The sequence below is a fragment of the Physcomitrium patens genome, chromosome 26, assembly GCF_059467195.1.
Source record: "Physcomitrium patens ecotype Gransden chromosome 26, ASM5946719v1, whole genome shotgun sequence".
NCBI lineage: Eukaryota > Viridiplantae > Streptophyta > Bryopsida > Funariales > Funariaceae > Physcomitrium > Physcomitrium patens.
In genome coordinates, this window is record NC_143435.1 from 9,530,067 (window position 1) to 9,556,062 (window position 25,996).

General features: G+C 33.4%; 1 protein-coding gene across 1 annotated transcript; it reads left to right on the forward strand.

Moving 5' to 3' along the window:
• The first annotated feature begins 17,957 nt into the window (after positions 1–17,957).
• On the forward strand, positions 17,958–21,532 carry LOC112278111 (tryptophan aminotransferase-related protein 1). The gene is made up of 5 exons (XM_090248147.1): positions 17,958–19,257; positions 19,452–19,761; positions 19,898–20,184; positions 20,304–20,713; positions 20,834–21,532. Exons 1-5 carry the CDS (start codon positions 19,121–19,123, stop codon positions 21,016–21,018), a joined length of 1,329 nt encoding a protein of 442 aa, XP_090104273.1. The 5' UTR covers positions 17,958–19,120; the 3' UTR covers positions 21,019–21,532.
• The last annotated feature ends 4,464 nt before the right edge of the window (positions 21,533–25,996 follow it).

Consider the following 25,996-nt stretch of genomic DNA (forward strand, 5'->3'; position numbering starts at 1 on the left):
GTCCCATACCAAGGCGGAAAGACCACCCAGTTATTTGATCATTATTGAGGCCTTCATAACTTCCTTCGAATAGAATATTCGGAACACCATCAGGAGTTGTTCCTACCTCTAGCAAAATCACCAAACATCGGGAGTCCCTTCCCAAATCATGATACCAAACGCGTTGTATCTCACCATCTGTTCGAGGAAGAACATGTCGTTCTTGAAGATCTTCATCTCGATTGCGTCGTCTTGAAGGTTGTGACAATCGTAATGTCTCGTCCGGCAGGTCAGCAAACGAAGGTTCTTAAGTTGAATCCGCTGGTTGTTGGCTCTCCATCTAATTAGCATCACAAATGTAAAGAAGTTACAAACAAGGATACGAAATTGAATGTTATCTTGCCTCAATCTTATCTCTTTTATAAGAGAGATTTTCATCTTGGTTTTGATGGATGTCGTTGATGAAAAACTTTGACTTTAGCTGATGTATTTCCTAGATTCCTGGATGGCTCCCATGTGCGTTCACTAATATCATATCCGCGCCAATGAACAAGATATTCCAGCTTATTTCGGCGCCGCCTTGAGTCTAATATCTCTTCCACCTCAAATTCTTCATTATTATCTACTTCTATAGGAGGCGGTGGCATTTGTCTTCTTCCTTGTATATCCACTGTCTTATATGGTTCAAGAAGAGATACGTGGAATACAGGATGGATCTTCATTGACTCCGATAGATGTAACCGATAAGCAACTGGGTTGATCTGTTCAGAAACAGAAAAGGGGCCAAGCCTACGATAGTCCAACTTGTCACAAGGTCGAGTAGTCTTGATATTGCGACGAAGTAGCCATACCTTATCACCCACGTTGATTTGTGGTTGCTCCTTACGATATAGATCTGCGTTTATCTTTTGTCGTTCTTGAGCTTCCTTCAATTGTGTCTTCATTATTGCATGTAACTCTGACAACCGATTTGCCATATCTTCTGCTACAGGATTATCAACTTTTGAAAAATCAAAAGTATCAAGTCGTGGATGATAGCCATAATTGGCAAAGAAAGGTGTTTGTTGCGTGGAAGAATGTACCGTATTATTATAAGCAAACTCTGCCAATGGCAGAAGGGTTGTCCAATCATCTTGTTGGTAGTTGATAGTACACCTTAAATATTGCTCCAAGACTTGGTTTACGCACTCTGTTTGTCCATCAGTTTGAGGATGGAAAGCCGAAGATAGCTTTATGTCCACTTTTAAAATCTTGAAAAGGGTCCTCCAAAATCTTGACACAAATTGAGTTCCCCTATCTGATATGATATCTTTAGGTAATCCATGATAGCGATAGATATTATCAATGAAAAGCTTAGCTGTTTCTTCACCTGTGATAGATTTTGTACATGGCACAAAATGTGCCATCTTGGTGAAACGATCTACTATCACAAATATAGAATCATAAGATCTTGAGCTTGGAAGATCTGTGATGAAATCCATAGAAACAGAAGACCATGGTTGTTCTGGTATAGGTAATGGCTGAAGAAGTCCGTAAGGTCGATGACGAGGAATTTTTGATCTTGAACAAATATCACATGATTGTACAAAGTCTTTGACTGACTTCCACATTTGTGGCCACCAAAAATCTCTTGATATGAGTTCCAAAGTCTTATTATATCCAAAGTGCCCTACTGCTGGAAAGTCATGACGTGCTTGAAGAACACGTAAACGTGCTTCTCCTTCTGGAACATATAGGCGTCCTTCAAAATATAATAGATTATTCTTGAACTCAAACTTAGAAGGATCATGAGACTTGGAAGAATTATTCTCGATATCATAAACAAGAGGATCTGAGGACATACTGGACTGGATTTGCTTGAGAAAAGTTGAATCAACAGTCAATGTTGATTTCATTGCTCGGAGATGAAATTGCTCCGGTTTCAAGAGGACCGTTCTTTGTTGCTCAAAAGCTGCATCTCCTTCTTTTGGTGCAAAATAAGAACGTCTAGATAGGGCATCGGATAAACCTTATTGTTTTCCTGGCCGATAAGTGATAATGAACTCGAATCTTGACAAAGACATACTCCAACGAGCTTGACGACGATTCAACACGCGTGCTGACATGAAATACTCGAGGTTCTTGTGATCTGTATATACAGTGACTGGACTAGAAGCGCCTTCTAGATAATGACGCCATTCTTGAAAGGAATCCACGATTGCAAGAAGTTCTTTATCATGGATCTCATAATTGATCTCGGCTGCTGAGAATTTTCTTGAATGAAAAGCTATCGGATGAAGTTTGTCATCTGTTCCCATTTGTGATAAAACAGCACCCAAGGCAAAATCTGATGCATCTGTTTCCATAAAAAATGCCTTGGAAAAGTCAACACGATATAAGACTGGTGCAGAGACAAACGATGTCTTCAAGGCTTCAAATGCTGCTTCCGCTTCTTGATTCCATTGAAATTTACCTTTACTAGTCAAGCGTGTAAGTGGAGCTGCAACTCGTGAGAAATCTTTGATGAAGATCCGATAGTAATTGGCAAATCCTAAGAAACATTGGACATCTCTTACCGTCCTTGGAATCTTCCAATCCACGATTGTTTGGACTTTCTTAGAATCCATCATGAGACCATCATTTGAAATGATGTATCCTAAAAAGTCAACTTGAGTAGTGTGAAATACACACTTTTCCATCTTGGCGTACAATCCTGCATCTCTAAGTTTTTGTAATACTTGACGAACATGTATTTCATGTTCTTCGACGTTCTTGGAGTAGATCAGGATATCGTCTAGATAGCAGACGATAAAATTGTCTAAGAATTCACGAAATATATCATTCATGAGATGTTGAAAAGCAGCTGGTGCATTCGTGAGTCCAAAGGGCATGACATTATATTCAAAATGTCCATACCTGGTTCGAAACGCAGTCTTCCATTCATCTCCTTCTTTGATCCGTACTAGATTATATGCTCCTCTTAGATCTATTTTTGTATAGATCTTAGCTTGATTCAACTGGTCAAGGAGTCCTGATATCAAAGGTAATGGATACCTGTTCTTGATTGTGATCTTGTTGAGTCCTCGATAATCAACACACATTCGTAAAGATCCATCTTTTTTCTTTACGAATAGAATTGGAGCTCCTGCTGGGGATTTTGAATGGCGTATGAAATTCTTCGCTAAATTCTCGTCAATATATGTCTTGAGTTCAGCCATCTCATCTTGCGATAAACTGTAAATTGGTCCAAATGGTGGCTGAGTTCCTTCCTTGAGGTCGATTGAACAATCATGTGGACGATGCTCAGGAAGAATATCTGCATTCTTTTTCTCAAAAACGTCTTGATACTCGTGATATTGACTTGGAATGCCACTTGAAGTCTTTACGTTTTCAGAAATAGGTGCAGCATAAATAGCAAAAGTTGATCCTTCTTTTGCTGCGTGTATAAATGCTTTTGCACCTATCAGTACGGGTTTTACTATACTAGACTTATAATTTTTTACTTGGTTCGTAGAACTATTAATAACGCTTTTAGAAAAGTCAAGTTTACGCAAATTCCAATCTATTCGAGGGTTATATTTTTCTAGCCAGGATAAACCTAAAATAACTGGATTGGACGGGGATTTAATTATGTTAAAAGCTATGTAGCTATCATGACCGTCTATTGTTACTTTTATAGGATGAGTTTCATGAGTGACATCTCCAGAAGACAAGGGACGACCATCTATGACTTCTACATGTACTGGTTTAGGTTTCTGTACAAAGGGTATTTTACGACTTTTAACAAATTGTTCATCTAAAAAACATGCTGAGGCTCCCGAATCTAATAAAGCAGAGGCTTTGTAATTCTTAGGTCCTAAATATAAGTCTATTATAAAACAAGGAGAGGGTTCTGAGGAGAGGATAGGACCTTCATTAGGAATTGTACAAGGTTCCAGTTGCACGGTCCCTATTGTAGCTGGACGAATCCGTTTTCCGACATGTTGTCTTCTTTGACCATCGTACCCCTCATTTTATAGTTGCGTCGTTTCTTTGGACAATGTTGAGTAGTGTGCTTAGGTTCTCCGCAATATAAACATAATCCTTCTTGACGACGACGAATCTTTTCTTGCTCAGTTAGAGGTTTAAAACGTACCGCGTCAATTTGCATGTCTTCTACTTCCGAATGTACGTTTGGTAAAGATGTTGATGTTGCCATTGAGTAATAACGTTGAGGTTCCCGTGAATGATTCTCAGATCGAAATTCAAAAAGTCGATTATCACATTTTACCGCAAAATCGATTGCTTAACTCAAAGTTTGAGGATCAGGTAAGTTGAGCATCAATTTCTTTACTTCGTATTGCAATCCATAAAGAAATTGACTGATGAGTGCAGCATCATCCCACTTGATGTCAATTGCAAGTTGTCGAAATTGTGAAGCATATACTGTTACTGAGCGATTTCCTTGTCGCAGAATTCGGATCTTATTTGTTGCAACACGAGTTGCATCATGTTCACCATACATAGATCGAAACTCCGCCAAAAAAGCTTCCAAATTGTCCAATATTGGATTTCGTTGTTCAAGAAAAGACGAAAACCACGATAATGCAGAACCAGAAAGTAGAGTGCCAATAAACCTGACTTGTGATCCTGGAGTTGGATAGCTTTGCGGTTGAAGTTCAATTGCCAATTGTACTTGATTGATGAACCCTCGAAACTTTGATCTCGTACCATCAAATTTTTCAGGTAAGGCAATTCTTGGTTCTCTAGTGCTTATAGGGTGTTGTACAATTGGAGAAGGAACGTGATTTGTTGTAGATGTTGAAGCAGCTCCGATCATCTCTATATCTCCACTTTCTGCTATTCTTATTCTTTCATGTGTTGGTGAATTGAGTTGATACATCGCAAGCATTAACTCCCTCATTTGCTCTTGCATTTGTGCCATTGCACTCTTCATTTCAACAAGTTCTGCCATAATGACACTAAGAAGAAAAATTTGTTTGATATTGCTCAAGACAAAAGAAAAGAAAGACTTGATAACAAAGAAGATACTAAGAACAATATCAGTTTAGAAGTGGGTAATCCGCAAACTTCTAATACGCTTATGTCTTGTCAAGAGAAAGGGGTAATCCACTCTTACTCAAGAAAAAACAAAGCTCTGATATTGTAAGTGTACTCTTGTCAATCTGTCAAGGACAAAGACTCGATGAGGAAAAATATACATCAAAAGGCTATCTCGATATAGTAAGTCAAAATATAAACAAGTAGGTATATTAAAAGGAAACTGGAATGGCTATTGCCACAAGACAAGAAACTAAAGACTCTTGAACCTGGACTAGAAGCAAGAAAGGAGTTGTCAAGAGTGAAGAAGCCTTCACTCTTGTCTCTATATATACTATCTAACTAGGGGCTACGTGGCGACGTTCTATAGGACCTCCAATATGTGTTGACTTTGTAGGACACATGCCTTGACTTACAAGGCAAGTTTTTCTACGTGTGGGCCACATAGTTAGCTTGATCTTCAAGCTAACAACATGTGTGGCGCATGGCCAACTTGTTGACCACGTTTCTAATCCAAAAAGTCAATTAAAGACACCTATGAAGTCAAAGCAGCGTCTAGGAAGTTTCTAGGAAGCTTCTATATTAAATATTATATAATTAACTTACTTTTATCTACTTTTACTTACTTCTACCTATTTCTATATGTAATTATTAGCTTACATGATTATGGCCGTGACACATTATAAAAAATACTCATAGTACAATATCCTATCATCTATACTATATAAGTAATACACTGCTTAAGACTCACACCTATTATATTTAGACTTATCATACCACTCTAAACTATACTTGAACTTAAAAAGATCTTCTTGCTTAAGAAACCTAATGCACATTAGTTCAAAAGAGTAGTACTTTGTGAGTTTAATTAGCCGAAACCAATTACAATATCAAAAGTAAGCAACTTTGTGAAGCCTCAAAAAATAAATCACATGCCATTTTAGAAATTGTTCAACTAATACATATTGAGAGTGGTTAAGTTTTTAAAGATACATGATCAAGTAGAGATCTTCAAAGGCACAAAGTAATGAATAGACCAAGTTGCATACCATGGCATCAATGAGTCTATAAAAAAGAGCTTTGACAACTATAAAATAAGCATTGTTAAGAGGAACTACAAAGTCTAAATATATAAGAGGGCCACTAGATTCAAGTTAAGAATACATGGAATTATAGCAACAACAAATTAGCAATAAATAAAATTAGAGGTAGATTACAACAACATCTACTTGCAAAACAAATGAGATGGTCAAAATCCAAATGCAAGATAGGAAAAAGAAGACAAAACAAAGGTCTTTTACACTTACTAAGGAGAGGTTGTTGAAGTGATTGATGATCTCGCATAAGAGTACAGTTCCCCATTTTTTTTGAATTGTAACCATCATTACAAAAGATGTGCACTCAACAAGAAATCAAATTATAGGGTTTGAAGGAGAGTTTTGAAGCAAAAAATCCCCTATGATCTGATATACTCATCATGAGAATATGTATTACCATACTTGAAAAAGGACAACGTGGACATCATTGAGTAGTAGGCAAGAAATTAGCCAAGATTGTAGGCAAGTTGAGAAGCAAAAGTTTATGTGAGTTCTCTGCTTCAGTCATTAGCTATTTATTCTCCTTAACCTTAGAATGTATTTTTCAGGAGGATTCATACATGTATCCAGGACCAAATTGTATAAATATAGTGATACAATAACCAGTATCATCACTTGGAGTACAATTGTATTACAGAAAGTTTGGGACTAGCAGTCATATTTTCTACACAAGGAACTCCGGAACTTCATCAGCATTATTCCTTCTCCTGCAATAAGGTCGAATTTTTGTAATACTGAGCTATACAGTCATCATCCACAAAAATCGTGCAGATTCTACTTGGCTTGCAGCGCCACTATGAGCTATTAATTTGTGAAGATATTGGAGCAGTAGCCAACCAATTTTTTCAAAGTTTCGGGGTCCCTTTTGAATTTAGCATTGTTTTGTGGCAGTGGGGAGGTTGTTCCAGATATTTTGATGCTGTTAGTCCAGCCAACATAGAAGCTAATGGAGGATAAGTTGATGTACATAAGCGAAGTGCAGGTGACTGAAGTTGGAGAATATATCTACAACTTTTGTAGGTGAATGAATGTTGACATCTGTTACCACAACAGAAATAATTTTAAAGCCGCGGTTGTTGATGTGTTGGTACAGAAGTTCAATTAGCCCGGTTGCTGTCTCTTCGCTGGAATTATTCGCTTACGGCTATGTGCTTCCTGCCGCCTATCCCATCTTGTGAAGACTAGAATTGCTTGTGTTTTTTAATGGGCTTCTGTGCCCGGGAAAATGTTCGCTATTATGCGGTTGACAACGTGGCCATAGGTAGCCGTATGGTGTGGGTGCTGCACATCTCTCAGATGTGCGGCTAGAGGTCTGGTTGAGTATTGGTTATTCACTCGGAGCAGTTGGTTGTGATATGCAGGCATCAGTTTGGAGATCAAAGTGGTTGAGCAACAACTATCGACGTGGTATTGGTGAATGGTGTGCTCCATGAAGGCTATCGAATAGTTATCTGAGGCAAGCAGTTTTTTATTTTTTGTTTGTTTGTTTTTTTTCTATCACCTTATTTAAATGTCCGGTTTATCTGGGACTGCATTCTCGTATTTTACATGCCACGTGAACACTGGGGCGAGAACTTGTCACAAAAGTGTGCATGCTTGCTTATAAACCATTTTGTGCAAGGGTGCCTAAAAGTTGCTGATATATTCGATGTGGTCAGCTCAGCAGCCTATGATCAAGCTGGAATTGATTTCTGGTATGTTCAGGGTCCTATTGCAAAAAATATCCAAGCATTGTTGACTCCACATCCTATGAAAGAGCTTCGTGTAAAGGTTTGAAATGGCCACTGTTTTTCAACAATACTTTTGCAATTCTTAGATTTAATTGCCAGTTGAAATGGGATGCGGTTTTACCTTGAACGTTTCACGGCTGGCTGTGGCTGTTGAGATGAGGGTGCGCAAGTGGACTTTGTTAATTTTTGGATTTGGTTGATTTCTAAACTGATATGTCAAGAAGTGGTGGCTCAGGCAGGCCTTGGACGATCTATAATCTGTCCTTTGAGTATGATGGGTTTGTGAGCATATTTTCTTACTTGGTGCGCGATGCAAGGGACATACCAACATCATAAAGAGCTGAAGGCAGCCTAGGGAATCAAAATCACAGCACAGGTGGGCGTGAGTTTTAGAGTATGAAGTGGCATGTGACTGGTTTGTCGGTTGTTTCTTTCAGAGGGTCCAGCTACAGAAGAAGTTGTGAGTCGTGATGAGAAGAATTGGGCCTTTTGAATATCCGTAAGCAGTATTCATATGCACAATGCAGGATGAAGGTTGCATCGTAGCGTCTAGTTTATCGTGCCTAAGTTTGGATTTAGTCAGTGATTTGTTCATTCCGCTTATATCTTTTGTTTCACGAGTTGGAGCATGTGATTGCTGCTACCCAATTATATGTTGTGAGTCTCGAAGATGACACTGAAAATATGAAAGATGTAGCAATGCAAGATATGAGGAACGTAATGAGCAGAATTGGTAAGAGCGGAGACTGTGTATGCGTGCAATCCTCCACTCTTGGTTCATTGGAAGCTCTGCTGAAGTCATTAACGAGTCCAACTATGAAGATTCCCGTTAGTAGAATTAGTATTGGTGCGGTGCACAAGAAGGATGTTAAGCATGCTAGTGTCATGTTGGAAAGGAAGCGCAAGGAGTTTGCAACAATTTTGGCTTTTGATGTGAAGGTATGTTCAAGTTTGTGTGGGTGTGATCACCGTGTAGAGGATGAACACCCTTGTCTTCATGAGGATGGATACTCTTTTTTGAGTCTCCTTTTCTTCCGTCTCGATAATTATGTTTGCCTTGTGAGGTATCGTTTTCAGTACGTGCGGAAGTGGTCAGATTCTGAGAGGATTTATCCAACGGCACAGTTCTGTGTTAGTGAACATAATTGCAGTGGGTCTAGTAATTGGTGGAAGTTTTGTGAAGCCTCGTGCTACACCTTTAGTTCGACCGCAATGTGAGGTTTTTGTGGCATCAACCTTGGACATGTGTATGAGTGGTTAAGTAATGTCATGTTAGTGTTGTTCATATTCATGTCTTATGTGGACGTGGATCTTGTTCCAGTGTCCATAATTTTGACCCAATGTTGCAGGTAATTTTGGAGGCTAAAGAGTTGTTGAAGAAATCGGCGTCTGAATTTTTAAGACAGATATCATATACCACCTTTTTGACCAGTTCACAGCATACATGAATTTCGTGAATGAAAAGAAGCGGAGTAATACCTCCCAAGAAGCTTTGTTCCCTTGTGTGATAAAAATCTTCAGTTTGTTCAAGCAGAAGGTTCCAATTGTAATTGGAGTTGATACTTTGAATGGTGTATTGGATACATAGTATAGTATGTAGTATATTAGTATGTTACTAAATCAATAGGTGTAACATTTCATGCTGAAAAGATGTGTACATTGGACTAATGACGTCTATTACATAAGGATGTATGAGTAAATCTATATTAACAATAATAAAATATATTATTTGATTCTAACATAGTATCAAAATAATTCTTTTGTGTGAAAACATATGAGTATGAATATGAGTGTAAATGCACATTAGTATAGAGACAATTTATCAATAGTAGAATTGCTTTTTATGGTTGCAAATTATAAGTTGGTGGATCCATTATCATGTAAATAAAGATTGTTACACATAACAAAGTAAGTCTTAGGAATCAATCATGAAGTATGCAATTTAAACCAAATATAAATGCATAAGCAACACACTTTCAAGTCTCTTTTCCCCCCTCAATTATTTAAGAGCCATCTAGCCACCTACATTAATATTGATTATAGAATAGTATGGTAGCATCTTCATTTTTCTCACCACATACAAATAAGAAGAAGATCATCTAGTACAATTTCTAATTTAGAATATACAAAATCATCAATAGAAAGTTGACAAAGAACACAATTCTTTGAATGCTTCGAATATACTATTCCATCTTTGCCTCTAAGCAATAAAATACCACTAAAAAATATATCTTTAATATAAAGAATTGTGTGTCAAATCTTAACATTTAAAGTTGTAGGCACTTCATGTTGCAAATATGCATAATCTTCTTTTGAGAATCTCCACAATTGAGGTTAATACGTTCTTAAAGAAATGCAATCATATTATAAATTATTACAATATTAAGCAATAGATAAGTTTTCTATAGCCATAGGCATAGCTACCTTAAAAGCTTTGCTTAATCATGTAAATAATGCCATCTTCATAGATTGCTCTAGTTGTAATAAAGTGGATGGAATATTGTTTGAAGCCACTACTATTACTTTTCTTTTGGTTTTTTTTAGAGAATATTTTAAATTCTATTTTTGGTAGATCTTCTTTCTTTATTATAGGAATTAAATTAAAAATAGTATTTTAAGATCTAAAATAAGATCTATTCTTGATTCTCAATAATGTTCCATCTCTTATAATTCAAGTGAATGCTTTTCATTCCATCTTTTGAAGGTTTAGGGTGCCTCTTATTTTAAATATTATAATACTAGTTTAAAAATATACCACTTATTAAAAGTAAGAGATCTTTAGCATTTTTTTTTATATATATTTGAAATTTTATCTTCCAATTTAATAAGGAAATGCCTTCAATTTGTTTTGAGAATTGATCTCTTGCCATATTGCAAGAATAGTCTTCTATCTTTTGAAATATATTTTCATTCTAAATCCAAAGCCTCCTAATGGTATTCAACAATGAAATATAATAAATAGCATTGTTAGTATCTACCACTACCTTAAAATTATAGATGTGATTTCTATTTAAATAGTCTAATAAAGTAAATCAATAATATCCATTTTTAGTATGTATCATAAAAATACTATTTAGGTACTTACAACTATCTAAAGACTTAAGAACAACGTATACCTACAACCACCATCAATCTTTGCAATTCACTAATAATGACTTTTAAATTATTATAAAGCCAAGAGACCAATAAATAAAAGGATTTTATTGGCCATTAATCTAACTTCATGCTTATTAAATGCCTATCAATATAGATTAATACAACAAAAAATAAAACAACACCAAAAATCTTCAACAAAAAAACTTGGAACTAGAAGAAGGTAACTAAGAAAAAAAATTAAAATTTGACAATGAATTCTTATTTCTAACAATACAAAAGCAAAAATTATAAGTAAACCATATCACAAAACAACCAAGACCTCTCTATTGTTGATGGTTACAAAGCACAAGTAAACTAGAATAACCAAAAATTTCTTATAATTAATAGTTATAAATTATAAAACTTGTAATAATAAAAGATAATTACAACAAAAAATCTAAAATATAAAAAATATATAAAAAAATTAAAATTTACTTAAAAAGAAATAATATTAAATAAATACTTCTTAAATACTTTAAATTATCTCTAATTTATTAATTTAGAATATTATTGGCTTTTTTGGACAACTTTTATATAAAAATATTTTAATAATTATCAAATTTGGACTTTATATGCTCTCAAAGTGAATTTCTAAATTTTAACAGTTAAGATTGTTAGACATTTTGTATTTGTGTCTATTTATGTGTGTGTCTATGTATATGTACAAGCCTCTATGACCACTCACTTATGTCTATAACGACACTGATTTTATGACCATACTATAGTCTATTACAGTATGGCTCTTATGATTGTTCCATCTCTTGTTATGTTGAATCTTGATCATTAAATCATTATGTATTATGTTGAATTTCAATCTCCATCATTGTATCAATTGGGCGTTAAGTATATTATTGCTTGTCTTCACATTGCAATCCACACAATGATGTGTGACGGAAAATTGTAATACAAAATCAAAAATGAAAAAAATCTAAGAATGTATATGGCACAAATTGTGTAATGTTGCCACCTATCACCTTTGCTTTTGTGCCACACTATACCTTGACTGAGCCATCTTATGTTACCAACTACAATTTAACATTCTACTATAAGTCAACATTGCATCTTTTACTCCCACATTGCATACAAAAATAATATTTGATAGGATAATAGCCTTATACTAGCATCAATATGTCAACATTGTAGTACAACAATATTGAATACTATAGTATAGAAGCCAATAACTTAGTGAATTATATTGTATTGTGGTGTAATATGATCTAGTAAAAAAATTAGGCCTTAAAGCATAGCAATCAAAATAGATTAATGAAGAGATTTTTTATTCTTTAAAATTTTCTTTTATTTATAAATTTAATTAATTCATTTCAATGTATTTGATAAGTTGAGGATTAGAACATTCATATTATGTAAAAGATGGAAAAACTTAAGACTACTAAGTCAAACTATTTTTTATACCACAAAAGAAGAATCTAAAAATATAAGTGTATATAAAAAAAATCCTAAAACTTTATTAAACTACTAAATTACCATAGCTAAGCAAAATCTTACAATAAAAGTTTTTTTTTCTTCAAAATAACTCGTAAGACTTGTCTTGATAAGAATTTCAAGTTATGCACCTTTTTTTCTTAAGTCTTTAAGTTCTAATTGATACTTAGAAGGTCAAATAACAAAAAATGTTAAGTAGATGAAAATCCACTAAATTGAACTAATTCACATACATCCAATGAAATCTGACATGTAATGTTACATCAGATAATACCATGCTTGATTATTTTTTGTCATGATGCAATGTTTGTAGATTGTTTGGAGACATCATGTACAAATTGAAACATCCATTTCTTCAAATGATGGTATTGATATTAGAAAGATTGCTCCATCAAAATAAATCATTATATTGTAGATTTTACTAAAAATAACCAAATAGTTGCAATGAAGGTAAGTGGCACAAATATGGAGTTTTCAAAGATAGTTTTTTAAATTGTATAGAAACATGAGAAAATTGTTTATATATATATATTTTTGTAAAATCTTAAGATAATATCAAATATTATTATTTTTTCTTCTATATTCACAAGAAAAACTAATATCTTGTAAGCTTATAATAATAACCATAAAATCAACAAAGAAAAAAAAGCATACATGATTAGATATATGATTTATTAACTTAAGACTTTAAGTTTGTTGAATATTTGTATATATTATTGATATTATTGCTAAGAAGAACGTGAGATAATGTAGTCATCATTTTAATTCCAAAGATAAACTTGTTAGTTGCATTAACAAATAATTTATCAATCTTCTTAAAGAAATCTAATATATTATAGTAATTCCTAACTTAATTATTCAAAATATGACATGTGAATAAGTAATAAGTATAAGATCAATTATTTTTACTCATTTCTTGATGTTGGATCAATTATGTAAAATTCCATGCAAATGATAGAACAATATTTAGCAGGTATGCTCTTATAGATGGTATTATTGCATTACCTTTATTTATTTTGCATTGGTGATAGTCTTACTATGCTTAAAAATTGCATATACAATATAAACTTGAATTGTGAATTGGAATTAGAGGTCTAAAGTAGCTTTTTTGAATATGTGGAGAATGGTCTTCTTAACAAAGAATAAAAAAAAATGATAAAAATTAAAGAAAATATTTCAAATTCAAAAGAAAAGCCTGAATTTGTAATATATATGTAGTGAGTGGATTGTGAAAAGAAGTCAAGTTTTATATTCTAGATGTAACAAATAAGAATAATCTTCTAAAGACTTGTGGTATAAGTTTCTAAGTTTTATGTTACTTGTATAGTAACTTCTCTATCATGCAAAAGGTTTAATTTTTATTTATTAAAGACATTGATGTCTAATTGATTTAGTAAATTATAATTGATACAAATTGGCACAAGATATAAAGGTGTCAAAAAAAAAACAATTAATGAGCCAACATAATTTTTTTTTTTTTTTTTTTTTTTTTTTAAATCTCTAAATTTGATTTAATTGAATATTTTATAATTATAATATTTATAAGCTAAAAAATTATTTTAAAATTAATAATTATATAATTATATAATTACATAAATATTTATATATTATCATATATAAATATAATATATTATTAATTTAAATATTAAGAAACTTTTTTTGGCCAATTATTTATAAATTTAAGAATTATATCTATTTCTACTTACTTCTATTCACTTAAATATTACACGCATTTATCACAAAACTTCCTCGCTTTTTGGAGACAAGTTCTATAAGAAGTAATTAAGTCATTTTATAAATAAATTTTAATATCTTTCAAAAATAATAGTAATTGTTTTTAAAAAGTTTTGCACTTAAATTATAAATAGGTCTTATGAGCCATTAATAATATCTCATATTAAAGTAAGAAAACTATATCACTTCTATATAAGTTTTTTATTATCATATCTACACAAATAAATAAGATATTTCAATAAATTTTGGAACTATAATGAATTCAAAAGCTTTTCTACTTTAAATTCTTAGATTTTATTTATTCCAATAAGAAGTAGTCGTAATTGCTTCATTTTAGTATATTGATTTTATTATAAAATTTGATAAGAGATATAGAGAATATTTGATAAAGTTTTCTTAGTTGTAATAATTTTAATTAATATGTAATTAAATTTATTTAAATTTAAATAATAAATAAAATTAAATATTTAATAAAATAGCTTGTTATAAGGCCAATGAGTTTTGATATGACAACAAAGTAACCATATCTTTTTACTAATTGTAAATAAATATTCTTTTCCTTAAATATATATATATATATATATATATATATATATATATATAATTTTCTTAGGAAAATTCTACCAATGGTAAGAGAGTTGCCTAATTGTCTTGGTAATAATTCATATTAAATTATATTTTTTTAATACTTCATTCACACTTTCTACTTATCTGTTAATATAAAAATAAAAACTAAAAATAATTAAACATCAAAATTTAATATGTCAAAAAAGTTTTTTCTAAAACCTTGATATTAATTAAGGTCTTTGATTAGATATAATATCAATTAGAAGTCTATAATATTAGTAAATATTATCAAAAAATAATCATATTTTTTTCAATAATAATAGTATTTTTAAAATATAAAAAAAATATATAATGTGGTTAAAAAATCTACAATCAAAGATAGAATTAATAAAATATGAAATTAGAAGATTTGTAATAAAGTCTATTATAATAGGTGACAAAAGTTGTTATAGAATAGGTTGATATTAAAAAAGTCTATATAATCAATGACAAATCTTTTGATTAAGAAAAAAATGTCATAGGATTCAACATATTCTTTAATAATTATTTTATTTTTAAGACGATTATAAATCTTTTACTCTAGATTCTAGAGTTTTATTTTATAAAAATATCATACTATTAAGAAGTCATAAGATACTTAAAGTACACATAATTTTTTTTGATTCCTTATAGTATATAATGCAAATTCGTATTCTTTTATATTTTAGGAATAGATAAGAATGTTTTTAAATACATCATAACAAAACTATCTAAAAATTTAAGAAATAAATTATTTAATAATTTTTGGAAATAACTGGAGTAATTATAAGTCAAAAGACATTACATTATGTTTGTAATTATCAAATCTAGTTTAAAATAAAATAGACTTCTTATTCTATTTCTTACAGATTCTTCATAGATTTAATTTAGTAAAGATTTTAACTTTATTTGATTAACTAAGAAGTCCTAATATCAAAGAAAAAAAAAAAAAAAAAAAAAAAAAAAATTGATAGTTGATTTGCTAAATTCATAATTTTCTATATATATTTACAAAGATTTATATTTTTTTCTTTACAAAGAGAATTAGTGCACTTACATGAAATTTTGAATGATAAATTATATTCTTAGCAATATTTTTTTGAATTAATTTCTTTTAGAATAGTTAATTTGTTGCACAATAAGTTGTAAAATAATATAAATGATAGTTAGGCTCTTTTTTAAAGATTAATTTTGCAATCACAATTAATTTTCTTTACAAAAAGAGTTAGTGCATTTAAATTTTTTTTTGATTTTGATTTTTTTGATATAGAACTAAAATTGATTCAACTTATTAAAAGATCACAAGTTGATACCAAAAAATTAGCTACTTAAATTCCTAAGCAAAGATAGTGATACTTAAATAAATAAATAAATAAATAAATAATATATATATATATATTTATTTTTAAAATTGATAGAAATAAACTCATTAAATATATATATATATATATATATATATATATTTATATAAAATTAGTAAGAATAAACTTAGGAGGATAAACCAAAGGAAATAAAAACCATCTTTGATTGATTGCATATTTTATTATTTTTATGAAAAGTAAAGCAAAAGTTGAATTACGCAATAATTTGCAAGGTCTTAATAGAATTAGGTTTATAAATTCACAAGGCCTTAACAACACATATGATTCACTTTTATCTCAAAAAAGGATAATACAAAGAGGATAATGTTGAAATGAGTGGTTTGAAGAGATTTTGAAGAGATTTGTAACTTAGACAATTGAATTATAAAATAACATATTATTCATAACAACTATATGGATTCAACTAGTTTATTTATAAAATTTGTAGGAATACATTCATCAAATATAGAGATGTATGAATATATATATATATATATATATATAATTGGTAGGAATACATTCATTAAAGTACAAAAAAAGCCTTCCAAGTACGTACAAAGTACTTACAATCATGTTCAAGGGTGTTCCTTCGATAAATATAAAATTGAGGGATCTTGGTTTGAATCTTGGTTGACATAGCTTGGGTAGTGAAGGAAAAGGGACAATCTGCACAAGCTAGTGCACATTCTAATCCGATGATAATTCTTCCCCGATGTGTGACCAATACATCTCTGTTATAATCAGCTCAGATTAGTGGCAGAAAGCACGATTTACAGCGGGTTGTAATGGAAATGACTGAACAATCACGAGACTGGACACGAGAAGTGTAGTTTGAAAGTACCCACATTATGGTGCACAAATAAGCAAACAATGATCCATCGATGATCATGTTACGTGAGATGTGTGCATCGAAGGGTGCTTTGGCATGACCTCCCATGTTCGCTTGATTCTTTTCTTGTGCGTACATGATTACGGAGTGTTCAATTTGCTAGTTCAGATGATGAAACAATCAGTGGTTATTACACCTCGTCCTAATCATTGATGAGAAGCAGATGTTTTGATAACTTGCACTATTTAATCTCATTTTACCCATGCAGCATTGTGAACTAGAACATGGGTTCTTATAGTTGTGATTCGATTATACTTCCATACTGTTTCGTGTCCAGATGGTGATCGTGGAGGTGGTAAGAAAGGAGAAATATTGAAGCCTGAAACTTAATTACATTTCAACTCTGTTGTGGTACATTTTGTGAACCTAGCTCCCGTGGTTGGAGTGCAGAGGTGACACTGAAGTCTACAACTGAATCCTGATCGGAAATTATGCTTCGCAATTACTTAACGAATTTCTGACGGACTTCCTGAGTCCACACGCCCAAGCCACTGGTATATTTTACATGTAGCTTCTGAAACGTGTGAAATCCTCTCATCTCTGTGCTTCATAGTTGATGCCAAAAATTCGAGGTGCAAGTGTCTAATCAGGGATGTTTAGGAACAACTAGATCACCCAGATTCGTGTTCGAGACAACCAACAGTGAGATCGCATCAAATATCACGGGTTGTCATGGAAGGTGACTCAGTGGATTCTACAATGGCCAGGGACCGCCTCGGTGGTGTCTCGAAGTGACCTCCACTGGCCGACCTCGGTAGTCTTTCACTCGCGACAGGAATATGCGACAAAATTACCAGGGAGCGTTACAAACGAAAGGGCCTATTCTTCTCTACCTCTGGTTCTTGAAGCATAAATTTTCGGAGCTTCGGAGAGGTAGACATCTATTTCTACGTCCCAAGGATTAGTGCCGCATGAGCATGGATGCGTGTTTGAGTCTGTTTAGATCATTTTTGTTCGTGCTGAATTACCAACTGATGTTGCTAAACAAGAATTTTCAGGTGATAGTTATCAGTTGTTCAATACGCCTTATCAGTTGGTTTGGCATTGGATAGCCTTCTTCAGGGATTTCAGTGCATTCGGCATTTCCGTTTACAGTTCTGAGGAGCTTGTGGGATAAGAAAGTCCTTTATCAGGTCTGTGCGATTCCTCAGTTTAGTGGCTAGATTGTAACACGTCCTAGTTGGGAGAGCTCTTGGTTTTCGCTCCATACTCTCGTCTAGATTCTAGTCTGATGTGGTTACTTCTGAAATAGAAGCTGTGAGACACAATGTTGTTCATGAGATATATGTTCCATAAGTGCGGACAATTAGATGTCGGCAAGTTTACAGGACAGCCGCAAGCCCCTTTTTGTTCACTTTTGTTTTACATCAGAGCTAATGCAGCGCATAGATTCGATTCTTTAAATGAGGATTCTGTAAGAACTGAACTTGACTCGTTCGAGGTCTATCATCTTCAGAGGTCTCCTACTCATTCATCTGCAAGTGATAGGTCGCCGACCGAAATTGTCTTTGGGTTCACTCTTCCCTCAAACTGTAATTGGGAAGTAACATGAAGGTTTACCTAATTGATGAAGAAATTAGATGAGTGTTTCGGGTATGCTGTGTTGCATCATACAAATGTCTTCGAAAGCGCTAACAAGTCCTGCATGTGGTTTTGCTTGGCGGACTGGACCTGCCTCATATTAGGTCGATTGTTGGTTATTTTTGTCGACAGGGCGACGCCCGCGTCCTGGCCGCTGCATTGTTGAATGGATCCCTTCTTATTTTTAAATGTTTTAGTGTAGAGGTTTAGTCCTTTCTGGTGGAGTTAAGGCATCTCCTCATCCTGGGTATGTGAACGACGCAAATGGTGGTGAAGTTTCTGATCCAATCACTGAACTGCACTGAGCTTCACGATAGAAAACAGCTCTGAATTCAATGTTATCCATGTTTCTGTCTCAAGGTGAATTGGCAATAATCGTTGTGGAAAAGTCACTGTGTCTTGGTGTTCAGTACTCACAACACTTTTTTGTCTGGTACGGTCACGTGGATGTAAGCGTAGCCTTGCTTTGCAGTCCATGAAAAAGCATCTGGCCAATGGACATTCGTAATGTTTTAGTTGGTGCATGTTTTCAGGACAACGTCCGGACCATCCCGGGTACTGATCAAGATGGCAGATGTCGGCAGCAAGCAAAATTTCGATTGGCAGAAGTTGTACGTAAAAGCTACAGATAAAATCATGGGTGACGAAGATTGTGCTTTCCGTTCGCTACTGACAGCTGCTCCACCTCTTTTAAATTGCGACCAGTGAGTACTGCCTGCTGCTCTTCTACCACATGTGGTGATCTTTACTAAATCTTTAGGTATGTTGTTTTGATGTAGCGGTATTAAATCGGATTGAATCAGGACTAGCTCTTGAAGGGCTACCCTAAAAGGCAGGCAAAAAGAAATGTGGGTATGGCAAATATAATTAACCAATTTTGGAGATGGTGATGTTGCAGTGGCGATCCAACGATGTTCGAGGCATACTGGAACGCGCACAAGGACGACCATGTGAAGGTTGGTTACGCCAACGACACGCTGAGCTACTTTGTGAAGTCAAAGGAGCAGGAGGGCTGCCCCTGGTTCGTCAGCGCTCTACTGGATGATGCCATCAGGGAGCTTCACTCATTCGTCGGAAATGCTGTAACTGGGGACAGAGCGATCGTGGTCGGTAATGGAAGCACTCAGCTTTTCCAAGCAGCTCTGTACGCGTTAGCCACAAGGGACGGCACCTCCACTCCAGTGGTATCTGAAGCACCCTTCTATTCGGTACGTTTCGCTCCACTACCTCATGATCATTTATGAAATGACAGTCATGCTCCAGTCAACGTAGTTTTGTGACCTCGCAGAACTTTGATACTCGCTGGAATTGATAATACTTTTTTCCTTGAAATAACGACCGCAGGCCTACCGTGAGATAATTGACTACCTGCAGTCGAAGCTTTTCCATTGGGCTGGTGATTCGAAGACCTTCCATCCAAAGGCCAACGAGACCTTTATCGAAATGGTCACCACTCCGAACAATCCGTGCGGCACTATGCGTGAAGGTTTGGGGTTGGGAGATAAGGGAACGATAGTTCATGACTTGGCTTACTACTGGCCGACTTATGTTCCTATTATAAGTTCATTTGACTCCGATGTCATGCTGTTCACCTTGTCCAAATGCACTGGACATGCGGGACTGCGCATCGGGTGCGCGCTCTGAACCCTTCACTTGCTAAACTCGGTAAATATTTATGCAAATAACCACGACTTTAATGTTTTGAAACGGTGGTGATGCAAACTGAGCAGTCCATTAACTTTGTATGCAGGTGGGCAGTTGTGAAGAACCCCGCAGTGGCAAAGAAAATGGCTGAATTCGTGGCGCTGAATACCATAGGCTTAGCACAGGATGCCCAGAGTCGTGCAGCAGGACTGATTCGCACCGTCATTCGGGGCTATGGAGGAAAGAGACGACAAGATCATTGCATTGCTGATGACAATTTCGAGATATCGCTGAGTGACCCCAAGTACTTACTCGCACATGAGATAAGGATCACAGAAGCTTTGCTAGCCAAGAAGTTTTTCCATTGGAGCAGACAAGTGATGGAGAGCCGTTGGGTCAAAGTGAGATCTGCACTGGCTGGCAACAAAAACTTCAGCCTACAAAATAACGTTGCCTCGGCCACCCACACGTTTTCCACTTGCACTTTTTCGGGGACTTCGCACTCAACGTACCCAGGTACGTGAAGGCCAGCTCTTAGCAAATCTTTAGTACTCCTTCAATGTACTCCAACATCGTCATTCGATTCACATGTGGAAGTCGGCACCGGTATTGATTCACCCTCGGTAACATGAACAGCATTTATCTGGCTGAAATGTGAGAAGGAGGGGACCGACTGCCAGATGATTTTGAAGAGAAACGGAATCCTGGGTCGGAACGGTGCACTCTTCGGTGTATCCACCCAGTACGCTCGTTTGAGTTTGCTAGACCACGAGCCAGCAGTTGATCTTCTCGTCGAGCGCCTTACAACTTTAGAATGCTGAATAATTAGCAAAAAGTAAAAGAATAGAACCAGAAGAAGCACTGTGGTCCACATGCAGGTAAAGAACAACTTGTGAAGATTAGCACGACTGGCCAAAGACCATTGAAACGTTAGCAAGTCTTTTCCTTGGTTGCGACACAGTTGACCTCCTCAAGCTGATCTCATAAGGTAGCAATGGTGGAGCACATTTGACACAACTAGCTTCACACTTATCTGTTACGAAGTCTGTCTTGTGCCGAAGTACAATCTCGTCCAGCTCCAGTCCACCATTCTGATCCTGCAGTTCCTGACTTGTTTGATTTCAAAAGCAATAAAAGTATGTCATCCATGCAGCTAGTGCAGTTTTTTCAAAGTGAATAGAAATCTGCCTCACTAAACTTCTGCTTTCAAACCTTATCTCGTGAGTAGACATCAAACATGAGTAGGAATACCGATTCCTTCATGCGCGCAGTACTGATTCGCACTTAGTATTAGATTTCGGACAGCAATGTACTCTGCACTGATCAAAGAGTTTACCGTACTTAATGAACAAAAAAATAGAAAAAATTAAAATCTTAAAAATACATATAATTATAAGATGATCTTTTGAAGATGAAATATATAAAATCATCAGATTTCATGTTTAAATCTTAAGATTAGGTTCATTAAGCCTAGCAAATTAGAACCAAAATATTATTCAAAAAAATATTTTAAGCTCAAGATAAACGTATTGAATATAAATATGTATTTGAATATATATATATATAATATACATACCTAATTATATATATAATTAGATAATTATTTAATTAAGTAAAATAATAATTTTATCTAAATTTATGCTAAATTTAAAATTATATTGACTTATTTTATATTTTAATTTATTCTTTTTTTATAAGATCAAATGATTAAAATAATAATCAAAGTTTTAAATTTAAATTTTAAACTAAAGTTATAAATAATTTTTTGATTTTTGTTTATATCTTTGATTATTTTATAAATGCAATTTGTTTAGAGGATAGTTAATAGATCCTCTAAACTATCAATAATACTTTATATTTGGGCAAAAAAACCACCCTAATATCTTATTGTTGTTGAGGTCTTTGTAACTTCTTTCAAACAAAATATTTGAAACATCATCAAAAATGACTTTTACCTCTAATAATTTCATCAAACATCAAAAGTCTCTTCTAAGGTTGTGATATTAAATGCTTTGTATCTTGCTATCTACTCAAAAAAAAACATGTCACTTTTTAGAATTTTCATATCTATTACGACTTCTTAAAGGTTCTAACTATTTTAATGGCTTGTTTGATAACTTAGCAAAAAATATCTCTTGAGTTGAATTTGTTGGTTGTTAATTCTTTATTTCTTAAATGCTACAATTACAAAAAAAATCAAAAGCAATGATAGAAGATAGAATGAAATCTTTATTGAATATACTTTGTTTTACAGCAAGAAAATTTTTAATTTTTTATCTTAGTTGTGATAGATATTGTCAATAACAAGTATTAACTTTTTTTGCTGGATTTATAAGATTCTTGCATAATTCCTATGTGCATTAGTTAATATTACATTTATACCAATTTATAAGATATTTCAACCATTTTGGTGTCACTTTGAGTCTAAGATTTTTTCTATTTAAAAGTTTTGATTGTTGTTAATCTATAAGAAGAGGAAGCATCTATCTCCTTTTCTAATATCCATTGTTTTTTATAGCTTAAGAAGAAAAATATGGAATATAGAATGAATTTGCATAGACTTTAGTAGATATAATTAACATACAATTGGATTGATTTGTTTACAAATAAAAAATAGTGAAAATTTTTAGCAATCCAACTTGTTACAAGGATAAATAGTCTTGATATTATAAAAAATTAATTATAATTGCTAACATGGAATTCAGGTTCTTCCTTATAATAAACATTAATATCAATTTTTAGTCATTCTTAAGCTTCTTTTAATTGTACCTTTCTTATTGTATATATCTCTAATAAATAATTTTTTAGATCTTTTGCCATAAGATAATCAACTTTTAAGAAGTCAAAAGTATTAAATCATGGATGATAATTATAATTAATATGAAAAAGTAATTATTAAGTAAAAGAATGTATTATGTTATTATAAAAAAAAACTCTCTCAATGGAAAAATAATCATCCAATCATCTTAATATTAGTTAATGGTACATCTCAAATATTATTCTAAAACTTGATTTATTTATTTTATTTATCTATTAGTTTAAAGATAGAAGGTCAAAGATAGTTTTATTTCTATAGTTTTTAATATCTTAAAAATAATTTTTCAAAACCTAGATACAAATTGGATCTTCTTAACTAATGTAATATTCTTTGGAAATTTGTATAGCAATAAATATTATCAAGAAAGGATCTAGTTGTTTCTTCACTTTTAATAGTTTTTATTTATGATAAAAAATAATAGTAATAAATAAAATATATTTATTTTTAAATGATTATTTTTTTAATGAAGTAAAATTAATATAAATCTAAATTATTCTGAATAAATTATAAAGGTTCAAAAATTAAAAAATAAAATAAATAACTTTATTTAAAGGATAATTTGTTAAAAAAATCAAGGATTTGAGTCTCATTAAGGTTCACAATTAGTATATAAGGATATTCTAGAGAGGCCATAAAGCCTTAGTGTAGAATAGATATTAATTCGTTTTTGAAGGACATTGGTAAAATATATTAATAGTCCATATAATAGGAAATTCAGAACGACAGATGAGTGATTTAGTTATTAAAAGCAATTAATTACAAAATTACGGTTAGAATCTGGAGAATTAGGGGAAAGTATATAAGAGTTGTAGAAGTTAATTAAGGTGCCATTGCTGTGATACTTGTGAGCTGGGATAAGCTTGGTGCTACCTCTTTTCTTTTGTTTGTTATTTTCTTTGAATAAGAGGATTGAGAGTTTCTAAATATTGTGAAGTGAATTATGGAATGGAAATGTGATTGGTATTATTTGAGAAGAAGAAAGATTGAATGCTAAAATCTGATTATAGTTCAGCAGAGAGAATGAGTCTGTATTTGTGTGAAACACCTTAATGTGAATGGCAGTTCTGTGTAAAGAATTCTAGTGATTGGAATGAGGGTAATTGTATGCTGAAAGCTGTGAGGGCATAATATTACAGTTGGAGATTATAAAGGTGAATATATTGGTGGAAATAGCAGTTATTGGTATGACTGAATTGCTATAAGAAAGAAACTGATAAGGTGAAGGAGGAGATGATAATTTCCTTGTGTGTTCATATATTAAAAATAGAGACGATACATTCAAGAGGTAATTGATTGTGTGACCCTAACGTGAATGCTTAAGCAACTAGTCATTCCCCGTGTTTGAATCCTCCTATATGAGTTTATTCCCATTAGATTAATTTGGAATAAGTAAAACAAGCAATTACACTTTGGCGCCGCTGCCAGGGAGTGATAATAGCTTTGAGTGTTAGGAATTAATTACCAAATGTGTGAGAAAATTGGCAATGGAAGACGATTTCAGTAGTGTTTGAAGTAAGATTATGGTTAATAAGAACGGGAGCATTGCATCGAGGAAAATAAATCAGTTGAGAAAAAGACAGGGAAGAGCACAAGGAAGGAACTTGCTTAGAGAGGAGCAAGAACGTAATCTTAAAAGGAAGCATCGATAAAATTGGATTAAACCATGGTTGCAAGCTGGTCGACGCATCTGAACATATCAAGAACCGGATAGACTATTAATTCTGCAGTCGTATGTACCGTTAGAAAAACTGCCAAGAACACTCGCGAAAAATTTTGTTAACATTCCAGTGGAAATCTTGAGGCCGTTAACTGAAAGAGAAGGAGGCGTAGAAGAATTTGGTATTCCATTGGATATTTTTCCAGTAAAGGGTACCGCTGAAACGAGCAATAGTGGCTCTTCAGATTGGCACAAATTGGTCGCCAATAAAGATAACTATATTCTATTTCAAATCCAACATTTTCACCTACAATTCAACTAATAAAACTATTTACAAAAAATATCAATAAATCGAGGAGCACTAAGAGCTCGAAAATTAGAATATGGGAAAGCATAGATTATTTTAAAATGGAGTTTAGCGAAACAAGAAATTCAATGGCGTCAGGAAGATGAGCCGTTTTGATTGCAATATAAATGGATGCAGTAGGCGATCGTACGACTAGTGTCATGCCACTACCTACTTTTTGGAGATTTTTAGGGGCGGATCCCAATCAACATTTGTCTCAATTTCTTACAACATGTGTAGCTAATAATGGTAGAATTGAAGATATTTGGTTACGATGGCTGCTAGCGACCTTAAAAGACACAACGTTTGAATGGTACAACCGCCAACCAGTGGGTCAATTTTTGAATTGGGAAGTATTGAAGAATGCATTTTTATCTCATTTTCGGCCAATTGGTTTTGAGGACCGCCTTCGAGAGAGGTTAATGAAGAGCAAAATGATACTAGGGAAGGCAGTAGAATCGTACTATGGCAAAGTGGCTGATATACTCAGTAAGTGGCCAAATCACCAAATGTCGGAGGTATTTAATTTATCCATATTAATCAATGGTTTGCACCTACCACAGCTAAAAATGTTTGTAAAGGAAGCTCAACCCGTTACGGTGGCTGCGTCCTTTAATAGAGCCAAGGTTTGGGAGGAATGCCATTATGATCAGTTTTTAACTATGGGAACCACGATGATTCCAGTTCAAGATAGATATCAAAATCCGACTTGGAACAAATCAGTGGATAGTTATCCACGGATGTTAGAAACAGGGGCCAATTCCAATATCAATATTTAGGGGCCAGTTAATGTCACCCCATTGCAAGCTATACCACCGAATGTGACAATAGCGTATGCTCCATATTTTCTGTATCAACAACAAGCATTAACTACGGCAAAGATACCAATAATGCCAACCCTAAAAGATTCCAATGAAACCTTGTTATTGAATTTGATGAAGAAAATGGAGGAAATGGCCGTCAATATGGCCAAAGATA